Source organism: Protopterus annectens, chromosome 7.part0 (genome assembly GCF_019279795.1).
Source record: "Protopterus annectens isolate FY-2018-M chromosome 7.part0, PAN1.0, whole genome shotgun sequence".
Classification (NCBI taxonomy): Eukaryota; Metazoa; Chordata; order Ceratodontiformes; family Protopteridae; genus Protopterus; species Protopterus annectens.
Genome location: NC_056739.1, coordinates 1,745,652,373 through 1,745,679,408, shown reverse-complemented (window position 1 = coordinate 1,745,679,408; position 27,036 = coordinate 1,745,652,373). Strand labels below are relative to the sequence as shown.

The window sequence follows — 27,036 nt, the reverse complement described above, 5'->3', positions numbered from 1 at the left end:
TTAATTTTTACTGAACTTGAGCATGTTTCTGCAAAGACAATTACATTCTTTATAATCATGTTTAGGCTTTGTGAAGAGCCTTCTTGAATATACTTTGAAGGGATTTATGATCTGATTTCACAGAAACTCTTGGCACCAGTAGGCCTAGTCATGGAATTTCTGACAACCAAAACCTATGCCTAACATTTCCTTTGCACTCAAAGAATAACATGTTTGAGTATCAGTCAAAGCTCTATTATCTACTAGTATTCTGGCTTGTAGAAAAACTGTAGCTGACTCTTATTGACTGGAATAATATGTTGTTAGTCTAGAGTGTTTCAGTGTATTAATTTATGTGACTAATTTTGAATAATTTCAAATATTCTGTCTTGTTTCAGAGGCAAAAAAATCAAGCAGTGTCATGCTTAGTAGCTTCTGGAGATGTAATGTTATAGCTGATAAGACTGGAATGAACTTTGAAAGATGTTGCACTGTACCAAGGAATCATAAAAGAGATGAGATATCCTGAGGTCTTGTATCAACGTAGTTGCTTTAGCCTTATCCTGATCTGCTTTGAGTCAATCAGAAGTCATGTAGACATGTTCAAAATGAGGCAAGAGAATGGGTGAATATTATTATTGATGCAGAGGTGTGACACATCTATTTAACTTTAAGCCTTTTGCCTCATTGTGTCTAGCAGTTTGATTAGATGCATGTATTTTTAGTTGCTTAGAAGAACCACAAACATGAAGATGACCATTTACACTGATGTCAGCTTCCAGACCTTCAAGTCCTATCTCTGCTGATCTTTTGTGTTCTTCAGCAACTGATGAGTTTCCAAAAGGCAGTCTTAGAAATCAGTATGTATGTAAAGGAGTATTAAAGGTAAAAAGCTTTGAGCTAGTTTCATCCACCCTGATCTGCCAGAATCCCTGATTAGTTTCAGGAACAGAGAAGAACTTAACATTAGACATAGTAGCAAGCAACTGTTTCTTATTTACTTATTTAAAATGTATAATGTCTCTTTTGATAATCAGCTTAAATCTTGAAGCTCTCTATATATTGTCAGTTTGTGTTATTTTCCTAAGTATTGCAATGAATTTCACCTATTCTTCTGGTTCTTTTGCCTTAACAGTAACTCCCATAAATTCTATGAATCTCATTTTCTGCTCTCTATTACCCCTCAGCACAAATGGAAGTCATCATAGAATACATGCAGCTGGTATAGCCTCATTAAAAATTGTAATATGATGTTCTCCTTGAGGATGTCCCAACCTATAAACAAGTTGTAGCAGCACTCTAAGATGTCATCACCAATTTGAGAAAAAGCAGAATGTGTACTTGTTTGAAAATTATATTTCTCGACTTTTAAGCAGCGCATTTCTGTTCTTATGAGCACTTTTAACAGACTTGGATATACATTCTCTAATCATGAATGTTTTCCCAACAATAATCTGCCAAACTTCACAAACATGGATTTTTATTTATCTTACTGTGAATATTTTGGTTCACTGGCTCTTCACTATTATCATATTTGTGGCTCTTATCTTGACTTTTAGTACTGACTGCAATTGACAGCAAAACATTTTGCACCATGCTATCTCATTTCTGTAACTACTATGCTTCCGTTTGTTATCATTTTTAACTGTTTATTTTATTACTAGGTGCCATGTTGGATACCATGCATCTCTCTTTTTTGTCCTTTTTTTCATTTTTATTTATTTGATTACATGTGACAGTGTTAGGCTTCATTGCGATGTCCTTTTCATTTTTATTAACCATTTTGCATAATTCTAGGTTCTCAGGCATACTTTTAAGATGTACATCTGAAAATTCACTTACTCCAGGCACATCTAGTTCTTTATCGTGTGTCAGTCAGATCAGGTTTTCATTACAATCTTCCTTTCCCTTTATCATTTCTGAGTAATTCCGCATGCAGTGCTGACTGTTGTCAGATGATCATGCAAGCTACCATCACAGTTTGGTGCTCTGTGCTTCGTCAGCGCATTAGCATCTATTGATTCTTGAATCTCTTAATTTCTGATAAAAACTAAATGTTTTATATATGGTAGATTCCTTTTGTCCAAGTAAGCTTGAAATGTATCTTTCTAGACAGAAATCTTGTTTAGCTCTACCTTTCTGATGTTAAACGTGTTAAATACCTGCACTGCTTCTACTACTGCAGAGTGAAGGAGTGTTGCACGCACTATTTTCTCTTGCTTTTTGGTCATGCCCCAGTCAAACATGGTTCATATCTTTTAATCCAGAAATTCTGATTTTCTGACAAGTTTTCTTTAAGCTCGAATGAAATAGATAGCTTAAACGACGTGTGTAGACATTTCAAGCCAACATACAACAAATCCAGGTGAAGAATTGGTGGTGCAGTGGATAATGCAAAGAATTATAATACGGTCTCCAATTATAGCCACATTATTATGTGTCTGAGACATGGATGCCAGGAAATTTACCTCGAGCGAAGCTCAAGAGGTGAATCATGGCATCCTTTTCAAGAACTCATAATTTAGGGTTATAATTGAAGATCTCAGCATAATTATTTGTAGTTCATGGTGATTTATTTGCTCCATGTACAACCTGTTACAGGAAAAAAAAAACAAAGTGTTTTTTGTTGGCTTTTAAAGGTGGTAAAGCACTTAGCAAGTGCTGTCAGACAGCTAGACACATCAGTGAAACATTTTGAAATAGTCAGGAGCAAATCATAGCAATAGACAGCGGGCAGAAAAAAATTGTTTTGACTTCTGCTACTGTTGTTTTTTGGCCAGCACTGCCAGTTCTTAGCGTGACACCCAATCTTAACAGAATTTAGGGGGGTATTAACCATTGTTAAGATCGGTCTCAAGATACTGAAGAACTTAACTGGTTTGTTTTTTTCCTGCTATTGAAACACAGTCATTGCTCTCCATGCACTACAGGAATATTACAAATATTTATTAACTCATTACAGCCAAGTACGCCTCCAGTCATTTATGCAGTTACCTCCTACTGTGCCTTTAAGCATCAAACATTGCTTGTTCATATTTGCACTAATAATTCCAAAATCATGCTATGTACTAGGTATCAAAATATTTTATCTTGAAGCTTACATGAAGACAAACACAATTGTATTGATATTTGACGTCTGTCAATGAGTATTTGTTAGAAATGTAAGGTGATAACTTCATTTTTTAAAGGCTCAAGCTGCACCCACTGGGAGATAAAGGTACACACTCAAAAGAGCTGTACTGGAGGAAATGAGTTAATCTTCTTCTTCTTTCAGCTTTTCCCAGTTAGGGGTCGCCACAGCAGATCACCTGTCCGCTCATGATTGGCAGTGGAGTTTTACGGTGTTGAGTTGCCAGCCAGGTGCCCAACCTTCCACAGAAGGCACACACATGCACATACTCACACCTAGGGCCAATTTAGTGTGTCCAATCCACCTACTGCATGTCTTTGGGATGTGAGAGAAAACCGGAGCATCCAGAGGAAACCCACGCGACCACAGGGAGGACATGCAGACTCCACACAGAAGGCACCCCAGCCGAGAATCGAACCGGAGAACCTCTTGCTGTGAGGCGGCAATGCTAACCGCTGCACCACCGTGGCCGCTATTTGTGACTGAATAATCATTTATTGAGAAAATTATAAAAAATATAAAACAGAACAGGAAGTTAAACTTTTGTTATGTAAATGTGAGAAGCAACAATGAAATAAGGGTCACTGAAAACAAGAAGTTTTCAATGACAACAGTGAATAAAGCTGGCATTGTGCTACACGTGGCTGAGTAACATATGTTTAAGCCTGATATCTGCAGTCATACCTGAAACTACTTTGAAATAATCAGTTAAAGCAAACAAAATTATAATGCTCAATGAGGGCAGATAATGAAATAACTTATTTTTAATTCTGACTCCATGTTATATGAAATATGGTGATTACTCTTCAAGATCATTTACTGAACAGCCCAGTAGTCAAGGCCACATTATTTACTATGCCCAGTAGCATTAACACCCATTTAAAGACATACTCATATGTTAATGATGTGTTTGACAGTATTATGCATACTTACAAAATGCTGGAGAAATGTATCAGCTGCCTTTGAATAAATGTAGATTTGCTGCTCTGGGCTTGGTCCAAGGAAGTGGAGGGGGGGATTCGCACAGTCATTCACAGGAAGAACAGGTGATTAAACTGCACTTCCTCAATGCCATTTTTGTAACAAAGGTTGGGTAATCTGAGTTTGTGTACCTTTGCACTCTAGTGTAATACTGTATGAATAGTGTGGACAGGAATTTATCTCCTAGAGTAGCTATTGGCCTGAGTCAATAGTGACCTTAAGTTACAGTATAAAGTAGAGGTGGAATGAAACAAGGGTGGCAGAAGAGCATCTCTTATGAAAAAGGCTTGAGGCCATAAATTAATGAGTGTGCATATTTCTCATTTATACAAGTTCATTGAGATGGGCAGCCATTATTCCTGCATTAATAAATATGATGTCAGAAAACCTTATTTCAAATTCTTAGAATTAAAATGGTTATAATATAGGCCAAGGAAGTTGCATTCTCCATAATATGATAGAATATGGAACTATTTCACTTGCCATAAAAGATTCACTTAGTTGTACTTCAATTTTTTTTCTTGTCAAAAGCTTTCCACTCACACAAGAATTAGATGTCCTAATGACACTGGTTTACACAGGTGTTGCCATTCTATTTCTCAGCCAGGTTATGTACAAGAGCCACCCAGTTGTCCCTCAGATATCTGTGGAACTTTAGACAAGGAAATTCATGCTTCCCTTCTAATCAAAATGAAACTGAGATGGGGCTTGTATTTTATAATTGTTATGAAAAACATCGCCTTTCTCTCATCCTTCCCAGTTCAGGTAGCTGCTACTTCTGAGTTCTTTTTCAAATGGGGAACCAACCCAGGGAATTTTCAGACATCAGGTGGCTTATGGATTTACAGGTAGACGAGAAGACTGGAATTTCCTCTTAAAAGTCTTTGAGCTGTGAGCAGATCTGAGGATTCTTCTTACTTATTTTCCTAAAGGGGACTGTAGCGTTAGCTACACTCAAAATAGAGTGTTAATCCTTTTACCTGAAAACAGAATGGTAGTTTCTGCTAATCCCTGTGATGATAAGCTGTTACATTTCTGGAAAAGAAAATGATTAAAAGCATTTACTTTTAGGTCAGCATCTCTCAGGCCTTCAGAATTCTTTGACAGATTTCTTGACTCACACCCAGTTCAGAAACTTGTGAGACCTGGATCCATGGCACTGAGGAACGGAGCCCTGACTGTTATCAGGGGAGACTGAGGTTTGATTTGCAGCCTTAACTCCGGGGAATCCAGGCAGGGAAGGAATGAGAATGAAGTTGGCACACACCCATCCTGGGTGAAGGGGAGGGTTGTAGGCACTCGGGTGGTGCAATTTCTCAAGAGGAGAGGAGACCATTTCCATTCCTCAAGGATGGTTGACAGGACTGTTGGCCAGCAACATCCCTTGCAGAAGTGAGGGAAGACCCAGCATGAACAGCCCATTGCATGCCCTCTTCCCCTTTCATAGCCAAGCATGCACAAAGATGTAGAATTGCAGAAAGAAAAACTCTGGTTGCTGCCTAAATAATGTCCACTTGTGGTTGATTCTTTCCCTCAATGATGAGGGCAAAAATGGGTCAATTGCTGACAGGGGTCTGAATATCAGCAGGCAGCAAGGTCAAAAATGTGAAAAGAAAAACAAGCTTATGAATAGAAAATCCAAAACTCTGTTCTCAGAAACATATTCTCAAACATAAACCTATTCAACAAAGTATGAAGCCCAAATCCCCCAAATTCTGTTCCTAGGCCACAGAGATGGGGTTGTCTCATTTTACATTTCTTTTGGAGAGTTGAGAGAGAAGATCATTTTTACATCCCTTCCTTTTTTCCTGTCATCCAGACAATCTTCCTCATCCTGCAGGTGGAGAAGCCAAAGGGTATTCTTGTAAGTCCCATTTTGCTCATTAAGATTTGGTTTAATTGTTCTGTCAGCTGTCCCCAAGTACACTGATAACTTCTGACTTTGTGGAAGTTACATGCCAGGAATCAAGGAACCCTACAGCATCCATCCTTTAAATCCTGGGGTATATGCAAGTGGGTTACCCAAATTATGTTGCTCAGTATGCATGTAAGAAGCTTTTTTATTAATTGTGGTGTTCCACTCTCTTGACTCCATCTCATGCCTGATATACAGTTAGTAATCAGTTTCCACAAACACTCTACTGTCTCCATTTACTATTTTGTCCTTCTGCTGCAGTTTTGTCAGAATCAGCTCTTTCTGATGATAGAATTGCATCTTTACTATTACAGATCTTGGCTGCTTATCGCCAGCTTTGGAGCATGCATACAATGTGCCCTTTCAATTAACTCCTGCTCTGGAATACCAGTCCAGTTGCTTATTTGTGCTTTTATAAAATTAATATAGTCTGTTCCTTCCAGTTATCCTGGTACAGAAAACGTCTCAAGTTTTCCCTACATGCTCTATCCTCTAATTATACCATTTTTTAAAATGTCTCTTCTTGAGCAGTCTCACACTCAGACAGCCTCTTCTTCATTTCCACCTCTGATTTTTTGCAGTTTTATCAGCTCACATGAATATCTGTTAAAAGCATCTTCTACTTTTTGCCTTTTGTTATTCGAGTTGATATACTTCTTCAGTGCTTTTTTAATCAGCTCTGAGCACATTTGACTTACTGGAAGTCATGTCCTGCACCAAAGCTGGAGCTTGAACTGCTTTTTGGTGAACAGCTGCAGGATTCTTCCGGGCAGTGTTTTCTTCTTACCTTTTTGTGATTGATTTTCTTTCAGGCTGTCTGAATTTCTTCAGTGCTGGCATGCAGGCAGTACACTTACTAGCCAGTAAATAAAATTTACTCAGAAAGACAAATTCACTGGCTCTCATTTCTGAGTTTCAGTTTTCACACTGGGAGAACTGAATTTAAGCTGCTGTTCAGTTTGTAGCCATCTTGGAAATCTCACTATTTCAATCTTTGGTTTAAATACCAAGTATAACAGACTCATATGTTTTTTTTTATCTGCTACTGTTAAATCTTGAATAAAAAACTGGAGTGTTGCATCTGAATGTTTGATGCCTAGTTTATAATTATACTGTTGTTTTACATTTTTTATCTGCTACTGTTAAATCTTGAATAAAAAACTGGAGTGTTGCATCTGAATGTTTGATGCCTAGTTTATAGTTATACTGTTGAAATATTTACATTTTTTTCGGGGGGGGGGGGGTCTGGTGCCTTAACCAAGCATTCACTATATCCCACAGTGCCTGCTAAACAAAATTGTCTCACTAGACATCCATCTCCAGGGTAGCAGATCAGATTTCTTATCTATTTAAAGTTTGAGAATGGGTTGATATCATTTTGAATTTAAATTATTTGTTTAACAGATAAAACTGCATCTTTCATGTATCAGTTTTCCCGAGAGCAGTTTCAGAAGGAACCTGCTGCTAGGTAGCTTGATTAGTTTTATATCCCTACACTCAGAGAGCAGATGGCCAGTTTGTATGCCAGGAGAGGTACAGTCCTGTAGCATAGGTACCTGCAGCATTTCCTTACCTAAATATTGTTATCTGTTATCCCATTTGGATTCTAAGTAGTATGAGAAGGTATGGTGGCATCACAGATTTACACTGCAGATCTTAACAACACCAATTTTAATCCCTCACAAATTTCTCTACCCTGTTTATTCACTTCAGCTTATTTTACATACATTTTTTTCATTCTTACATATCTGTGTTGTAAATCTGCACAAAATGAGGCAAAGGAATGGCTGGATATTAACACTGAATGACTTTCTGCAGGTTAGCCATGGTTGTGCTGATCAAGAAAAATGAACACAGGTTTTGATCAGTGGTACAGTCAGAGTGGCCTGTAGAAAGTATTACTGGCATCTCATCTTTAAGTCATCACCACAGTGTGTGCTACACTTGCCTATTAACTGGGGTCAATATTGTCCTTTACTGTCAGAAGCAAACTTTGTCTAAAGGTGCACATGTTAATTAAGTCTTGATAAGAGTTTTTCTTCATGGTACCAGAGAACTAAAGAGAGTTGTTCTGAACCTCATGAGGATCTTTCTTCATAAGTAATGCTGAAGAAAGAATCAGGTGATTGGGTCAAGGTGGGTCTGCAAGGAAAGTCTTGGCCACAGAGCTCCCCACAGTACTGAATATTTAAAGTGAAAGGGTTTCACTGCTAGAGTTGTGTTTGAAAATAAATTGAAGACATTGTGGATGAAATTGTCATAGAAAATATAAGTTGTTATTCAGTACAGACTTCTAGGACATCTCAGTCTGAAGATTCATCTTCCCTCTCACCTTGGTCCGTCTCTTCAGCTTTTTCCTTTCTGTTAGGAAATACCTGGGAATCTTTGGGCTGCTGTTCATGTTGATGATCTCTTGTCATCAGTAGCAGTTAAGGATGTGAGCCCCAGATGAAGCTGCCAGAACAATCTTAAAGAAAGAGCTCCACTTGCTGATGAGATGCTTAGAAGGAAAGTGAAACCTGATAGCTATCGTAGGTGCATACAAAATAAACTTTCTGTCAGAATCTCACCAGCATTTTTGCTAATGTCTTTTCTTCTGACTTTCTAGAAAATAGCTGACTTTTCCATTGTGGAAGGCGCCAGTGAAGATGGGAAAGGACGCTGCCCTTTTGATCCACACTACTCATCAACTGCCATTATGGTTGGTAGGTACTTTTTTCACAAACTTCCTTTGTTATACAGAATTTACAGATGGAGTAACAACACACTTGTCAGATCGCTGGAAATAAACATATAAGTTGATCAAAGAAAATTGATTTCAGATAGAAAGTTATCTATTACAAATGTAGTTAATTTCTACACTATATTATTCTAAATGGTATTGATAAACCTTTCAGTATAGTAATATCATCTGTCCTAGTAGGAGAAGAAATATTTATTCAGTAGCAAGCTAGAACTGCTATCTCTTTACTGTTTGCTTTTTGTATAATTGTAATCTTTGTTTAGTTTAAGATGGAGTGACACACATTACTTGTCTTTTTAACTTGAAATCATTAATTAAGTGCATTTTGTAGTTAAGTGTCAGGACATATTTTCTTGACAAATTTGTTAGATTTTTTTTTTTTGCCATTTGTCTCACACTAGATATTTAGAATCATACAGTGGTGTGCTTTTCTGATAAAAAAATAAAACAGCACATATTTCTCAGGAAAACTGATATTTTCTCTTATTTAAAATATAACAAAAAAAGATTTTTTACAGCTCCACAGACTTGCACATATTTGAAATGCTGTTGTCTCATTGCATGTAGTACTTTTAACTTATAAAGTGTAATTTATAAGCTGGATTTTCATGAGTTGTTTTCTGGAAAATGTATAAGAAAATCTGGAAACACTGCATTTACAACTAGGATCAGAATGGCTATTAGAAATTGATGAATTGCAACTTTGCAAAACAATTATTTTAATTAAATAGCTATTTCATCTGATATCAGGACCATCCTTGTGTCCTAAGCTTGGTTATACTTTCCACCAGTCAGAATTTTGCATTTTTTTTTCAGAAATTCCTCTGGGGACAGATGTATTCCTGTGATTATGCACCAAGAAGTAAACTGTCAAATGCAAAAAAAGTACAGTTGTGTACACTTACCATAAATGTAGGTGTTTGAGTGGATTCACTGTTGCAGTCCTGACTTGTGGGATTTTCCTGCTGTGAAAGCCCTTGCCGTCTCGACTACCAGAGAAAAGTTCTCCCTCCTCCATCAGCTGGCGGATACCTTCATCAATGTCAGTATGCTTGGGTATATAGGGAGCCAGCTGACATCATGATTTCATTTTTTTCTTGCCCCCCTGAAGGTAGGAGGCTCCCAAGACCAGTTCTAAAGTAAAGGGCCTTAGACAGAGAACCTAAGCAAGGGAAGGGGCAAAAAGGAGGGTTCCCTTGGCTTGAGAGGAAGCTTGTACCAGTCTACACTGTAGGCTAAGGGGGAAGGAGGGCGGGGAAAGAAAACTGCAACAATGAATACACTTGCACATCTACATTTATGGTAAGTGTACAGAACTGCACTATGTTATTCATGTTTCACTGTTGCAGTCCTGACTTGGGGAATGATTCCCAAAGCTGAAAAGGAGGGTGGATGGTAGATTAGGGAGAGTCAATGCCCTGCAGAATGACAGTGGTGAATCCTGCGGTCGACCTGGAAAAGGCTGATAAATGGTAATGTTTGGTATGCACAGATGACCAGGTAGCAGCTTCCTTGATAGGGACTCCTTTTAGAAAGGCAGCAGAAATAGCACTAGCCCTAGTAGAATGAGCCCTGACACCCTCGGGTGACTTCTTACCATGATGGCTGTAACAAAATAAGATATAGTAAGAGATCCATTTGGAGATAGTCTGTTTGGAAACTGGTTTTCCCTCAGAAACTGGTGACAAAGGCGACAAAGAGTTTGTCTGATTTTCTCAAAGTCTTAGTTCTCTCAAGATAGTAATGGCGCTGTCTATGTACATCCAAGGAATGAAGAATTCTTTCCCCTGTTTTTTGGATTGGGAAAGAAGGTAGGCAGGTGTATGGCTTGATTTAGTGATGTGTCTGTCACCACCTTGGCTATAAAGGAAGGGTTAGTCCTGAGGGAGACACTGTCTGGATGGAAGATAAGGAAGGGTTCCACCGCCATGAGAGCCTGCAGCTCAGAGACTGTCCTAGCAGAAGTGATAGCCAGAAAAAGGCCAGTTTTCCAAGTTAGAAACTTTAAGTTTTCAGAAGCCGCTGGTTAGAAAGAAGGCAGAGTCTGTTTTTTTCAGAACAAATTTGAGGTCCCATGGAGGGGTGGGTTGTCTCCTGGGAGGCCTCATGTCAATCACTCCCCTGAGAGATTGTCTAAGATGGGGGTGAGAAAAGACGAGAGGAAAAGCAGGGATATGGACAAAAATGACAGACGCATGAATTTTAATGGAAGAATAGGATAGGCCCTTGTCAACCAGATTAGCCAGGTAGTCTAGGATGATAGGGATCTTGGCTAAGAGAGGATTGTGGCCCTGTTGTTCACACCAAATGTAAATCTTCTCCACTTAGCTGAGTAAGATTTCATAGTACTGGGCCTTCTGGCCTCTTTAAGAATGTCTTGAACCTGCTTGCTTAGAGCAGGATCCATCCAGGATGCTGTGGAATTGTCCAGGCTGAGAGTTTGAGTATCTGCAGGTAGGGATGCAAAATCTTTCCCTTGTCCTGTGTCAGAAGGTCCAAGCTCTGAAGTATCTGCCATGGTTTCTCATTGGTTAAGTTGAGCAGCAGAGGATGCCAGTGTTGTCTTTGCTGTCAGTATTGCAGTTGGCCCCTCTACCCTTATTTTTAGAAGCACCAGAGGGAGCAGATGCAGTGTGGGGGGGGGGGGACTTGCATAGATGAAAAGGTGTGTCCAAGGGAAATAAAATGCATCTGTCTTCCAAGCTAAGGGTTGGTTGCTCCTGCAGCAGAATCTTTTCAGTTGAACATTTTTTTCTGGTGGCGAAGAGGTTTATCTGGGGAAACTCCCCATTCCTTGGCTATGCTGAGAAATGTTTCCTGATGCAAATGCCATTCATGGGGGTCCATCAGTTTCTGCTGAGGTGATGCACTAGAAGGTTTTGAGCACCTGGAAGGTATTGTGCCAAAAGGTGTAACCCAGAGAGTGAGAGGTCTCCCAAACTTGCATTGCTAGGTGACAGAGAAGGTAGGAGTGATTGTTTATGTACCACATGGCTGTAGTGTCGTCTGTTTTGACTAACAGAACTCCTGGTTTCCATTTTTCTCTGAAGGCTACCAGGCTTTTTTGAACTGCCATAGCATCCTTCACATTTATTTATTTGTCTCTGAACTGATTTTCCCACTTTCCTTGAGTCTGGAAGTGTTTGAAATGCGCTTCCCAGGCTGTCTCCGAGGCATCTGTGGTGACAGTTTTCTCCTGGGATGTGAACCTAAAAGGAGGGCCCTAGTTTGGTGCAGAAGCTCATGTCCACCTTGCAAATTCCTCCTTGAGGCAAGGAATCAGCTGTGTCTTGGTTGAGAGGGGCTGTGTGTGCTGGCACAACACATTTTTGATTTACCACTGGAGCTTCCTCATGTGTAGCCTGGCTAGATGGACCATGGGGATACAAGATGCCATGTAGCCCAATGTTCTGAGGAACTCCCTGGCTGTGAGGCATTGTTTCTGCATGATCTTTAGGAAGTAATGAGTCAAGAAGGAGACATTGTCTGGAGGTAAGAAGGCCTTTTGCAGGGATAAGTCCAAAAGAGTCTCCAAGAAGACAGTCCTGGTAGAAGGCTCTGTGTTTGATTTGTGATAATTTATGGTGAAACCCAGGGAGGTCAAGAGATTCTGCATGAACAATGGATCTAAGTGGAGTTTTGAAAGACTTGTGGCCTGTATTAGGCAATCGTTCAGGTAGGAGTAGATTTGGACACCTCTGGTCCTGCAAAAGGCAATTAGAGGGGATAATCACTTTGTGAAGACATTGGGTATGGTAGCCAAGCCAAAGGGCAGAGCACAAAATTGATAGTGACTGGTACCTGCTCTGAAGAGTAAAAAGATTCTGTGTGATTCCTCTATGGGGATGTGCAAGTAGGAGTGTTTTAGATCAGGGTGTCCATGGAGGCCTGTGGGGATATCATGAGTAAAAGCTTTTGAAGAGTTAACATTTCTGAATTTTGGAACCAGCAGGAACTGATTGAGGCCAGATAGGTCTAGAATGGAATGCCAAGATCCTTCTTTCCTGGGAACCAGGAATAGTCTGGAGTAGAAACCCTTTCCTTTTTGGGGTTCTGGAACCAGTTTCCACTGAGCCCTGGGAGCACAAATTCTGAATTTGGGAAAGGGCCTCTGTCCTTTGGTTTGGGGGGAATGTGTGGACATCCTGAGTGCTTCAGTGACTCTTTGAATCTGAGTCTGTAGCCATTTGAAATAATGCTTAGAACCCATCTGTCCAAAGTGATGACAGACAAATTTTCCTTGAAAAGGGATAGTCTTCCTCCTACACTTGTGGGGGGAGGGGATGGAAGGAGAGTCAGAGAGACTGGTATGAGTCATTGTTGCTCTCTGCCAGGGCCCTGTGGAGTAGAACTACCTTGCCTGGAAGTGTCTGGATTCCACTGCCTGGGTCTTTGTTGTTGTTACCTTTGTGTCCTTTTCCTATATGGCTTTCTCTGCATGGTTTGGATTGTGAAGGAAAGGATCAGTGTTTAGAGGAGCAGTTCCTACTGAATCTAGGAGGCTGAACCTGAAGGAAGTCTTTAACAGTTTGCATGGATTTAACTTTGTTTTCCATCTGTTCGAGTACAGTCTCGGCTTTGGACCCAAAGAGGAAGTCCTTGTCCAGAGGGGCATCCAAAAGATTAGACTTGACATGCTCAGGGAGGGATTTTTCCCTTAGCCATGCATGTCTCCTAATAACAGAACCAGTAGCTGCAACCCAGTTGGAAGCTTCCATAGCATCATAGCTTCAGTGTAAGGAATGCATATCAGCTTGAGATCTAGAGTGACATGGCTCCAGTAATTCTTTGGAAAGATTCTTGTCATCAGTGGTTTTAATTTTTTGGTTCAGCTGATCCAGAACAGTCTGCTGTTATTTAATCATGTGGAACTGACAGTTAAGGGCCCTCATAGCTAAGGTTGCAGACCTGTAAACTTTTTTGCCAAATCTATCAAGAGCCCTGCTCTCTTTATCAGTGGGCAGGGTTTTTTGAAGGAGTTCGCTCTAGCTCCTTTGGGTCCTGGGTTCATAACCTCTGGATCAGCAGAGAGGTTCTTAAAGAGATGTTTATGAGAGTCCAGTACCCTACATAACCTGTCAGGTTTTCAAAGGGAAGGGAGTCTGGATTCAGAGGAATCAAATAAAACATACTCTACAACCTCTAAAACTGGAGGGATGGCAAGAGGCTTTGGCTCTGGCATGTCAAGAAATTCCCTAATCCTCTTTTTGGATTGCTGGTAATCCTGGGCTTCCCACTGGAAATGTTCTCTCATGGCATGAAAAGTTTCCCCAAAGGAAATGTCCTCAGGGAGGGAGCAGATGCTGTGTTTTTCTCTGAATCTGACTCTTCAAAGAAATTCAGGGGAGGAGGGGTTCTTCATCAAAAACAAAATCCACATGGTCAGAATCTTCAGCTGATTCAAAAGGATCAGAAAGGACTTCTGGAGTAGGGCCTGTTTTCCTTTCCCTGGTGAAGTCTCAATAAGGGGTTTCCTGGATCTAGTCAAGGAAATTAAATCCAGCTAGCCTAACTAAATCCTGCAGATAACCATGTGTGTGGGAGCTGATAGGCCTGTGCTTAGATATGGAGGAAGTACCCTTCTTTGGGTTAGCTATCAGTTTGGGCCTAGGTACATTTGCAGTTCTGACACCAGTCTCTCAGGAGGACACTGCAGCTGGCATTGGCTGATGCTATAAAGGAACATCACTGGTTAAAGTGCATTCATCGGAAGCCGAGACCTGCAGAACAGCCCCAGAACTAACCAATGGACCATGTCCTAATATTTGTGTGGAAGTTGAGGTACCCGACAGCATACTGGACTCTGGACGGGTCTCAATAGAGGCCTGCACCACTACTTCATTCATGGAAGGGGGCTGTAAAAGTGCCCCATCTTCTTCAATGATCACAAGCTTGGAGGACTAGTTGATGGAGAGTGATTGTTGTCTGAGGCCCTAAGCCTGAGTCATCTTTCTTTATCTCTTCTGCACTTAAGGTGCTCAGCTTGGATCGACTGGAAGATGCCACTGGACACTGAGAACGTGATGCAACACTAAGGTGCCTAGGTAAGTTCTCAGCCCTACACCTAATACTCCTAGAGTTGAAACGATCACAGAAACTGCAGTTAGGCACGTCATGATCTGGGCCTAAACAGGTGACACAAAAAGAATGGACGTCTCAGTGTGGAATTTGCTTACCACAACAGAGACAATTATTGACCTTCTCTGACATGAGTCAAAAAATGTAGAAAGGGTTCCTTAACAGGATACATAGCTTTCAGAAGGTTTCTCTCTGGTGAGAACCAACTGACATACTGACTGGAACTCTGCTTCAGTCTCCGATGGCAAGAAAGACTGAAATCATGACGTTGGTTGGCTCTCTGCATAACTGAGCTTACTGACGTCAGTCAGTGTGTCTGCCAGCTGTTGGAGGAGAGAGTATTTTCCTCTGGTAGTTGGCCAGCCAAGGGATTTCATGGCAGGAAATCCCAAAAGTCAGGACTGCGACAGTGAAATACGAAGAACATCTGTAGCTCTCCATGCTTGCCAGTTCTTTTTTCTTTTTCATTCAAATATTTTGTATTACATTCATTGGTGTCATCAGTAAAGATCCCACGTTTGCATGCCTTTTATTGACAAAGTGTAAGATTTGTCTGCTGATGTCATGTGGCATTGACCATGCATTTGCAGAAAGCAAGTTATTTGCAGGAAGTTTTCTCCATTTTTCCAGCAGATAAGCCATTATCATTGTACCTTCAGCTTTGTTTTGAGGACTGGTTAGGGACTTGTCCTCATGGAGGATGGCTGTGCCTTCCATAGCCAACTGGTCCTCTCAGGAGCATGGATTGTCCATGAGTAGGAAAAACAGGAAAAATTCATAGGTTTGTAGGTGTTTACTAGGCTAACAAACACAAGGGCATTTTTAAGCCCAGCCATGCATCCCAAATCTCTGACAAGTTCTGATACTCTTGATAAATGTAAGCATAGGCCTTGGAGATGAACCATTTTCAGGTTACCTGTTTGCATTAGAGACATAGATGCCACCCTGTTCTGGTCTCTGTTTCAAGGAGAAACTTGAAAGTACACCACCAGACCCTACCTGGGGTGCATCCCAGACTACTTGCTTCATTCCATATCTGGTCATCTCAGTTCTTGGTCTGTCCTTCCTGACTGTGGGGCGTAGACTTTTGAGTTATCAGATCATAAGTCAAGGTACTCACATAGAAATGCAGAGCTGTAGTGGCAGTACTATGATAGTAAGTTAGCATGTGCAGCGTATCTAGGATGCTTCACTTATATGTGCTTGTATAGGAATGATTTTGCATAGAACAAAAAGGTAGAAGCCTATGAAACAATCTCTTACAAAAGATTCTGATGAGGCCTGTATCTTGTTGTGGACAGTCTGGAATCTGCCTTAGCAATGTACTGGGACCTCAGTGGATGATAGTAACCTTCACTATCAGTGACCAACATCTTGGAGATGCTTGATTATGTGCTTTAGTTGGGCATGCTTCGTGTTTAAAGATATACTGCTCACTTGGCAAACAGAAAAAAAAGATAAGCAGCAGCAACAGACAGCATAAGTGTGTCCACTGAGAAAGAAGAATAGCAATGATGTTCCAAGCAAGGAAAAACAACATCACATGTGGTTGAATAAAAGTCTTTTTCATAAGGATGATTGTATGCTTTGTGGGCTGCACAGTGGCAAAGCAGATAGTGTTGTCACTTCACAGCAAGAGGTTCCCTGGTTTGATTCTTGGCTGAGGTGCCTTCTGTGTGGAGTCTGCACATCCTCCCTGTGTTCTCATAGAGTTCCTCCAGGTGTTCTGGTTTCCTCCCACTTTGCAAAGACATGTAGTAGGCAGATTGGACATCCTAAATTAGCCATAGGAGTGAGTGTGTGTGCAAGTGTGTGGTATGGAAGAAATACCGTGGCAGGGTAGTCAACCAGTGGTGTAAACCTTGTTTCTAGATGATTGTCACTGTTAAAGTGACATCCTGACCCCATATGCAAAAAAATGGGAAAAAGGGGTTGTGGATGGATGGATTGTATGCTTTGTGATAAGGAAAATTTGTGGTAATGCTGTAGTTGTCCTCTAAAATGAGCATTATACTCTGCCATAACAATGTTGTCACATCATCTATGATACTGTCTCCAAATGATCTAATAAGAAACATATTACACCAGTACTTATGCATTATCGTAGAGACTGATGGGATGAGAAACTGTAAGGACTAAAAAACATACCTAACAACACCTGAAAGTAGAATAGGCCTAACAGATGGACACGTGTATGAGGTGTATGTACTAATGACATGTGTCATATAGAGGTTGGCAGTGGTGAGGAAGCACAGGCCATTGTTTAAATGCTGTCACCAGTTGTATGAGTAATAGGCTGCATTGCTACCACATCTAACGACCTTTATACCTTATTGTACGGGGTGCTGTTTATTACCCCATGTTATGGTATGCAGTTCAGAAAAAAGGCTTATCTGCATGCCTCATTCAGTATACAAAGCAATAATGCCTGACAGTGTGGGTGTTATCAGGAAATTATTGTATGCACAGGGGTGGTGTATGGTTTCATCACCCCTGGAAAAATATTAATCCTGTGATAATGTCCACCTGGAGAGCATTATTTTGCTTAGAAAATGGACTACTTGTTAAATTGTTTTGTATTTGCTTTGTTTTGTTTTTTTAATTACTATATACTTTTTATATTTTTAGTTTAAAACAGTTCCTCAAAATAATGTTTCAGACTTGCTCCATCATGTGTAACTGTTACAATATAGAAAAAAAAAAAAATATATATATATATATATATATATATATATATATATACACCTCGTTGCTGATGAAGAAACAACAAAGCAAAAAATGAAAATATAGTCACAAAAACTAAGGTTTCAAGCAAGTCTCACAGAAATAATAAATAATCCTTAGGAAAACTGAGAAATCCTTTATTCTGTTGAACAGGTAAGCACTTTCGCGGTTCAAATCCGCTTCATCAGACCATATTAAAATCACAGGTAAACTGACAAATATTTAAAACACAGAACAACCAATCAAATCAACTAAAAAAGTGAGGGAAATCTTATGTAATAGATATGTAAAACCTGGCTGTTCAAAAAAGCACTTCAGGATAGGTAATCTGTCAGCAACAACAGTGCAACATATAAATGCAAAGCATATACACATATATATATATATGTGTATATATGAAAGAACCAGTGTTGTAGATACATTTTTTGCAAACCTATAGACAATATGTGAATAATTAAAAATATATATATAATAAATAGTATAGTATATAAAAAAAAAATAGTATATAAAGGGGTCCAGGAAAGTAATAATGTGGGAAGAAATAGCCAGGGAATTGTTATGGCTAGGCTTGTATAGGCCCTAGGGCTGATAGCCTAGTACCAACCTATGAACCTATGAACCTATAAAAAATATATAAAATCCATATTGTGCATATAAGCATAATTCTGTATAAATATATATATATATATATATATATATATATATATATATATATATATATATATATATATATATATCAAAAATGTGGTGTTGGCTAAATATACTAAGCCCATCTTCTATTCTTATATACGTGCAATGTATATACAAAAGTGAATGTCAATGTTTAAGCGGTCAAGCGGTCAAGGCATCGCTTGTGCTCACTTACACATAGGAGGTCACTTTCTCCATCCAAGTCTTAATTTTAAAATTGATACTGACTTTTATGCAGATTGTTCTACCAAACATTTGGTATATTTTTGTTTTTGTTATTGTATTTTATGTTTTTCTTTTTATATAGGTAAAACCAACAGGGCATTTAAAGAGAGAATTTTAGAGCACTTGAGGGATATTAGAAATGCTAAAGAGACAAATGCATTAGCGATGCATGTTAAAAATGAAGGTTCTGCACATAAGTTTACATTCCTAGCCTTAGAACTTATACGACCTAGTGTTAGGGGTGGTGACCTTATAAATAAAACTGAATCCAAGGAACAGAAATGGATATTGCAATTTCAGGCTGATAGACCCCCCCCCCCCCCCAGGTTAAATAGCAAGGTTTCTTTGAAACCTCTTCTGAAAGCTAGACCACTTAAACATTGACCTTCACTTTTGTATATACATTGCACGTATATAAGAATAGAAGATGGGCTTAGTATATTTAGCCAACACCACATTTTTGATATGTATTTTTTATATATGTATATTTATTTTTATATATATATATATATATATATATATATATATATATATATATATATATATATATATTTATACAGAATTATGCTTATATGCACAATATGGATTTTATATATTTTTTTATATACTATACTATTTTTTTAAATACTATACTATTTATTATATATATTTTATAATTATTCACCTATCGTCTATAGGTTTGCATAGAATGTATCTACAACACTGGTTCTTTTCATTCATATATATATATATATATATATATATATATATATATATATATATATATATATGTATATGTATATGCTTTGCATTTATATTTTGCACTATTGTTGCTGATAGATTACCTATCCTGAAGTGCTTTTTTGAACAGCCAGATTTTACATATTTATTACATAAGTTTTCCCTCCCTTTTTTAGTTGATTTGATTGGTTGTTCTGTGTTTTAAATATTTGTCAGTTTACCTGTGATTTTAATATGGTCTGATGAAGTGGATTTGAACCGCGAAAGCGCTTACTTGTTCAACAGAATAAAGGATTTCCATGTGTAACTGTTGTTTGGAAGAACAATTTTAAATCTAAAACATCTGCACCAGCACATACACAAATGTGCACACGCACAAAGAAATACACACATAGAGACAGACTGTCTCATTCACTCACTCTCACACACACACACACACACACACACACACACACACACACACACACACACACACACACACACACACACAAGTAGAGACAGACTTCTCATTCTCACAAACGCACATGCACACACATTCACACATACAAGCCCTACCAAACCAAATCAGTAACTGTTTAGCTGTGATCATATGGTGCTCACAGCCTTTACAGTCACTTTTTTGAGAGAGTACACCTCAGATGTCTCATTGTGATCAAATGAATGGAAGAAAATCACTGATTCAAAGTATTGCAGTGCCATCCATGTCTTTTACTTGTCTCAGATTTTACCACATGTAACTACTGTGTCCCTTGTAGAATGATTCATTTGCTGACAAATTACTGAGGATTAAAGTCCATCAGTAATGCCAGACGTTAGAGTTTCATACTTTTTATTGTTTAGGCAATGCATGATGGACTGCCTGTTATAGTCAAAATAAGTTGGTATGCACCATCTTTTCTTCTTCTTGACACTCTGTCTTTCTTTCTCTCTGTCTCACACAGATACACACACACACACACACACACACACACACACACACACACACACACACACACACACACACACTTTTCTTTTAATTTTAAATTTTAAACTCGTTAAACAGCAAAGCCACATTTAGCGTGGGTAAAGAAATGCAGCCATATGATTTTTTTTCTTTTGTCTGAGCTTCATGGCACTTTAATATGCTGCTGTGAAGTGGTGGATTTGTTTTTTTTACTAAGCATTACCTGTAAATTAACACCCATCTAGAGACATTTATTCTGCAGTCAGGGTAAAGTTGTATGCTTTGCCTGTTCTCTAAGCCTGCTTATTACCTGATTTGTGCCTCATTAGCCCTGCTGGGCATCATTGGTGCTGTCTGTACTAAATTATTGAGTACATTTCTTCATAGACAGTATGCACTGTCATTAGTGTAGTGGCTAAAAAGTACCATATTGCAGCACTGCCAAGTGATGGAACATTTTCATTGTGTATATGTCGACAACTGTCTGTTCACTATGATGACCCCATATGTATATGTATAGGATAATAAATGCATAGTTGTGTATTTTGAGGTGGTCTATTTTCAGCCAACATTTGGGTAAATACGCGTAACATTTCAATTAGAGTATTTACTAGGGTCAATGCTTAAATGCTGTACTTCATTTTGTTGCTCAGATCATAATATTATGTATAGAAAATAGCCCTCTGAGCAGTAACTGTGTCTTTCAAAGGGTGTGCTGTATATTACTTGGATTTTTGAATCACCTACCAAACCATATTTGTAATGCTAGTAATGCAAAATAATAGACATCCCTTTACTCTTCTCTGCCCTGTTTGTAAGATCATGGAAGAGTGTGTTGATTACCTATGTAGCCATATTGTGATATCATTCTCAAAGTGGCTTTAGGCTGAGGCATAGGTCAAACACCACTTTCCTGGTTCTGACAGACTTTTTCCTGAAATCATCTTGAGTCTGTAAACTTTTAGTGCAGGAGGTGTAATTGTAGTACCACCAAGGTAGTATATGCGGCGAAGTGCCTTTCTTGTCCCGGCTTTTACATTGGCAAAACTTCCCGGCGATTAAGGAATAGAATTAGTGAGCACATGAGGGCAATAAAGAATAGGGATATACATAATGCCCTTTATATGCATTCTGAGAAATGTATTAATTTTAATAAGTTTGTATTTTTTATCATTAACAGGGTTTTGGAAAATGAACAGGGAGGGGATTTTAATTCATTATTAGAAGCAAAGGTATCACTTTGGCAATTGCGGGTGAATGCCACGATTGCCCGTGGTCTAAATGATTTTATTTCTATAAAACATTTTTTTAAAGATAAGACATAACCAGGTCTTTTAAAAAATGGGGGGGGGGTTTAGAATGTAACATAATGTGATAATTCTCTGATGGCTGTCAGTGACCAATTTGGTTGTTTTGTGTTTTTAATTGTTTTTAATGGTATGTGTAAATTAAGCAAGTGATTCGCTGAGTGTTTGCATGTCATAGTATTTATTAATGTAAATTGCATTTATCTGAACAATTCTGAAGAAGCCTGACTTATTTATTTTTGGCAAAAGCACTTAGTTGTTCTGTGTTTGGAGTAATAAACAGTCTGTTTACCGGTTTCAGTATTTATTTATTTTCTTTTCTTAGTTTCGGTTGGTGGTTTTCTTGGCCATTTTGTGTTTTCATTGACAGTTGTTAAAGATGTTTCCTCAGTAAAGCTTCTTGATCTTTTTATTGGTTAATCACTTAAAATTTGACAAACACTTAAAAATGTTAAAAGCAAAACCAATGTAATACTTCCAAGACCAGACCATTTGTGTATGATAATACAAGAGATGATGCAAATAATTATGTTCTTCTCGTGTTTTTTTACTCAGTGCATGTATTGACTAGGATCTCCTCTCATTTAAAAAAAAGAAACTTGTCATAGTAGAATTCATCACTGTATATCACTAAGATGTTTAAACTGGATGGAACTTCACCTTCACCTTGCTATAATTCAGCTTTCATAAGCCCCTGTATTTTCCGAATTGTCTCTTGAGGCATGCATTTAGACAGTTCATTCAGATTAAAAAAAAAAAACATTAAAATTTGAGTTGAAACATGACTTTTGTAAAAACTGGACATCTAACTGTGTAGTAGGTTGATTGTACCCCTGCCTAAAGCCCTAGACACTTACACATAGCTGAACCTCTACTTTCAAACAATAATGTTACTGTCGCACTTTATTCTCCACCTCTTTGTAATACTAAGGCATGCAATATGTAGTTACTGTTGTGTTATTCTGTTGCTAATTTATTTTTCATCTTTGTTTTATAGTAATAACTTATCCTGCAATGTATATGCTCATACATCTCTACTTGATTGGAAATGTCTGCATATTTGTGAACATCAGCTGCATATTTGTGTACATTAACTGCCTTTGTTGCCATGCTGTGCTAGTAATTGTTGTTTATTTATTTACTTACTTATTTATTACAATATTTTATGTTTTTTTATCTAATGTCTAAAGACTTCTCTCCCTGGGAACTCACTGAAATTGGGACCTTCCAGCTGGCAGTCACAGTTAACTAATACAAAGAAAGAAAGAAAGAAATATGCATGTTTCTCTTATCTTTGTGTCTATATATTTCTGAACAGTTTCCTAAATCAATAAGTAAAGAAAATGACACGTTTCTCTAATTAGACCTGATGATGAGTGCTTTCATTTGGCTGAGGCACTAGTTGAGGATTAGTAATAATTGATTTCATCTCTTCTCTAAGCCAACATCTTACTTTGTTTCTCTTCTACTGTTTATGTTTTTCTAGTCATTGCGTATGTGCACAGTAGCACTGTTGCAGTGGTGTACCTAATAGTAATGGCCAGTGCATAGCATAAACATGCATGCTGTGAATCATGGGTATACCTTCCACTCGCTTACTCCTAGGCACCTGTTGTGCGCTGTGAAGACCACATCTCTGAATCTCACACATGCTTGAACTATAATTTAAATTTAACAATAATCTTAAACTCATGGTTTCTACTGCAAAAAATAATTATTTGTAGTAAAACGTACTATGTTTCATGGATTACAAAGATCATGGCTTACCTGCTTTTTCCTTCCTTCTTCCCTGGTCTTCAGCAGCCTTACTTTTCTCCATTCAGTCAACCTCCGTTTTTGATTAGTGGTTACAAGTGGAGATAGCTGTAACCCTGTAACCTGAATAAATTGAATATACTCGTGATGAGTTGTGTAAATACACGGCACTGTTTTAAAGTGAGGATACATGCTGTTATATCACCTTCATCCAGTCTGCTTTTGTTTTTTTGTTTCCCCTTTTAATCTTTGCAGGTAGATAAAAGTGTAACACGTCAACAGCATATTCCAAAGAATTTGCTAGATGTAAAAATACCCAGAAAGTTCTACAATTTAAGCTGTACATTAGTGTATGTGTAGAAAGCATTAACATGAGTATAAAGCTAATATGTGACTTAACTATATTAAAGTATTAAGGCCCAACAATTAAAAACACAGGTACACTTTATAACCACTTAACCTTTTGTTCACAAATGCCATTGGTTGGTGCTTAAGTAATATGTAGAGATTATGTGTTTGTTTATTTCAATGCGTTTGTACATTTAAATTAATTTCAAGTAACTTGTATCTAAAGTCTAAAAGGAGATGATATGTTTGGTTCACTGAAGCTACAGACTTTTCCTGGCCACAAAACATAATCTTAGCAGCAATGTTTTCCAGTTGTAGCAATTGTGCCAAACAACCTATTATCTGAAATTTACATTTATAGCTTTAAGCAAATCATCCAAACGAAGGTCTAAATTAGGATGATTACGTGGTGGAATGTAATAGCTTCCAGGAATTACAGAATTGGAGGCAAAGTATATTTTCACGAGTACTTTAAAATAATTTTTATAAACCACCTACCGCCTAACTTCTGTATAAGAGAATCTGCGTCAATTTTGCATTGACTTGTGCTAATTTTCATATTTTATTTTTTAAAGATTTTACAACCCCCTACATTTAGTTTGTGATAAATGCAAAGTTAAATGTAATAGAAGAAATGTATTACTTTCACTGGTCATGCCTTGATGCACATATTGTCTGCACCTGGCAGGTTTTTTTTTTTAGTTTTTCCTTTATTAAAATATATTTTTATTTCATTTTATATGGCCTTATTAGAACTAGTTGACATATTATATGCCTCTGCTTACTACATGACATTTCATGATGTAGTGCCCTCATAAAGTCTATGTTGAATTAATCAGTATTAAAGTTGAGTTCAGTTGTGAATCACAGAGAAACCCCACAACAGTGGTTTCTCTCATAACAGTATGACTTTCAGATACCAGTTTGCTGTCACATTCTACCATATCTTCATAGGTTCATAGATAGGAACTAGACTATCGGCCCTAGGGCCTATACAAGCCTAGCCAAAAAGGTACCCTGGCTTTTGCCACCCAAGAAAATTATTTTCCTGTGCACCTGTCGAGCAGAGCCACAGAGGTGATCACTGGGGTGAATTTCCTGTTTCCCATCCAATCATCAAGATTTTTTTTTTTTTTTTTTTTGAAGAGTGCTAATAAGGAGCTTTGTTTGATATAGATAGGTAGTTTGTTCCAGAGTATAAGAAGTCTCTGGGACAGGAATCTATCCCTCCAGCATATTCTGTTTATTGTGGTGACAAGGTTTAGGTCCCTAGAGCATGTAGCTCGGAGGGATTGGGATTTCTTTAAGTGGAGCATGTCCAGCAGCTCTGGGTTTGACATAGCTTTGTATGTTAGGCCGAGATCGCCTCTGAGTAGGCGATATGCGACGGAGTAAAGCTGGAGTTTTTTGAGACGGTCTGCATAGGGAATCTGTTTGAGGCCAGTAATCCTCTTCTAAGGTTTTTCTGCGGCCTTTCCAGTTGTTGTAGATGTCTTGTGAGGTACATACCAAAAGGGGCGTTGTACTCTATAATGGGCCTAATGAGTGATGAGTAGAGGGGAATAATGACCTCTTTTTTCCTGGATGAGAAACCTTTTGTGATGAGATGTGCCATGTAGAAGGATTTCCTGACTACTGTGGCAATGTGATTATCAAAGGAGAGAGTACTGTCCACCTGTGTCCCAAGGTCTGTTATCACACTTTCGGTGTTAATTAGACTACCACCTATGTGGTAGCTCATGGGTACAGAGTTTTTACCAAAGGGGATAACAATGCACCTTTTGGCATTGAGCTTGAGGCCATTGCTTTGACACCAGGCATCTGTCTCAGTGAGGCCCTTTTGAAGGATGTCCACATCATTAGGAGTTTCAATTATGGCCCCTAGTCTGCAGTCATCTGTGAACTTCATTAGCCAAAACTGACCAGAAGACCATCAGGTTACAATACAAAGGTTGCATGTCACAAAGATGCTGAAATTCAAAGTTCACAACATGCCAGTAAAGAAGAGTACATGGTGTGCTTTTTGTAAAGCAAGAAGTAGAAGATATTAAATGGGATGCCAATAACAGAATTATAGTATGTGTATAGAAGTAACATATGCAGGTGTGCAAGTAAGAGAAGTTAAATGTGTGTTCACCAGGCTTTACTAATGATGGACTCTGATGGCAGGATCACACATACACACACACACATACACACACACACACACACACACACACACACACACACACACACACACACACACACACACACACAGCATCCCCTATTATATTTAATGAGCTATGTAGTTATATAGGCTATATTTTTATTTGCATACATTATTTCAGAGGGTATACACTATCACTGTACTGAGTGCATTCTATGAAATGTGCAAAATGTGCATTTGGCAAGAAAGTAGTGGACCAGGGCTTCAAAAATCTCTATCCTACACAGATAGGCTAAAAGCCCTGTCCCTCTACTCCATCTCATACAGAATCCTCAGAGGTGATCTATGTCTGGCATACAAAGAAATCTTTGACCCCACCTTGATGAAATTGCTGCATATCCGCAAGCCAAACACCACTCCTGTGACCGGCACACAAAACCTCAATTTGGTCTGCAACATCAATAGGACTTGCTGGTGGGACAGATTTGTCTCCCAGCGACTCCCCCATCTGTGGAATAGACTCCCTCTCCATGTCAAGCAGAGGACTTCATTATCCTTCTTTAAGAGAAACCTGGATAACTGGAAAATACACCCCTGGGATTCCACCTGTGTCCCTGCTGGACTTGTGGGAATATAGGCTAATTTATTGCTTAGGCTTATAAGGGCCTCAGGACCAGTAGCCTAGTAACTTGCTATGATCCTATGACCTTTATATTTTTCAACAGTTTAAATGTTCTTTTTTTTTTTTTTTTTTTTTTTTTTTTACTGTATGTGAGTGTTTTTTTTTTTTTTATTGATCTTCCATGCCTAAAAAAAAATCTCATTTTGGTTAGAACATAAGACGTGTCAGTGGCACAACACATAGCTCACATGCCTTTGATGCTAAACCAGAAGGCTGTGGTTTCTGTTCCTACTCCAGGTGATTGTATTGCTGACCCAGCAGTGCAGCATTAGGGGGTGCAGCACTACTGAGTATGTCGTCCTTCAGGTGAGAGGCAAAACTGAGGTCCTATCTACTTAAGTTGGTAGTAGCTCAGGTGAATATAAAACTCCCACAGCATCTATCAAAAAGAGTAGGGAAGTTTCCCAATGCTCTAGGCAAATTTCCCCTAGTAGTAGAAATACCACCTCAGGTCTCCCCTGAAAAGAGACCACTAACCTAGTGAAACTAACCCAGTCAATTATGAATAAATGTAAATAAAATAAATATAACTATCACTGTTTTACAACACATGATGGAGTCAAAGAAATGGTTAGTTTTATCATGAGTAATATTACTCATAGTTGTATTGTTAAAGTGGTAGTATCAGTAACTCTATCAGTTCTCTATCTGAGAAGAGAGTTGTATCACT

General features: G+C 38.5%; 1 protein-coding gene across 2 annotated transcripts in view; it reads left to right on the top strand.

The window, feature by feature from the left end:
- SEMA4B (semaphorin 4B) overlaps positions 1-27,036 on the top strand; it is a 1,355,182-nt gene that overhangs the window by 1,174,712 nt on the left and 153,434 nt on the right. For both annotated transcript variants that reach the window (XM_044078286.1, XM_044078287.1), the window contains one exon: positions 8,614-8,710. In XM_044078286.1, the coding sequence (XP_043934221.1) occupies positions 8,614-8,710 (97 nt within the window). The remainder of the gene's footprint in view (positions 1-8,613; positions 8,711-27,036) is intronic.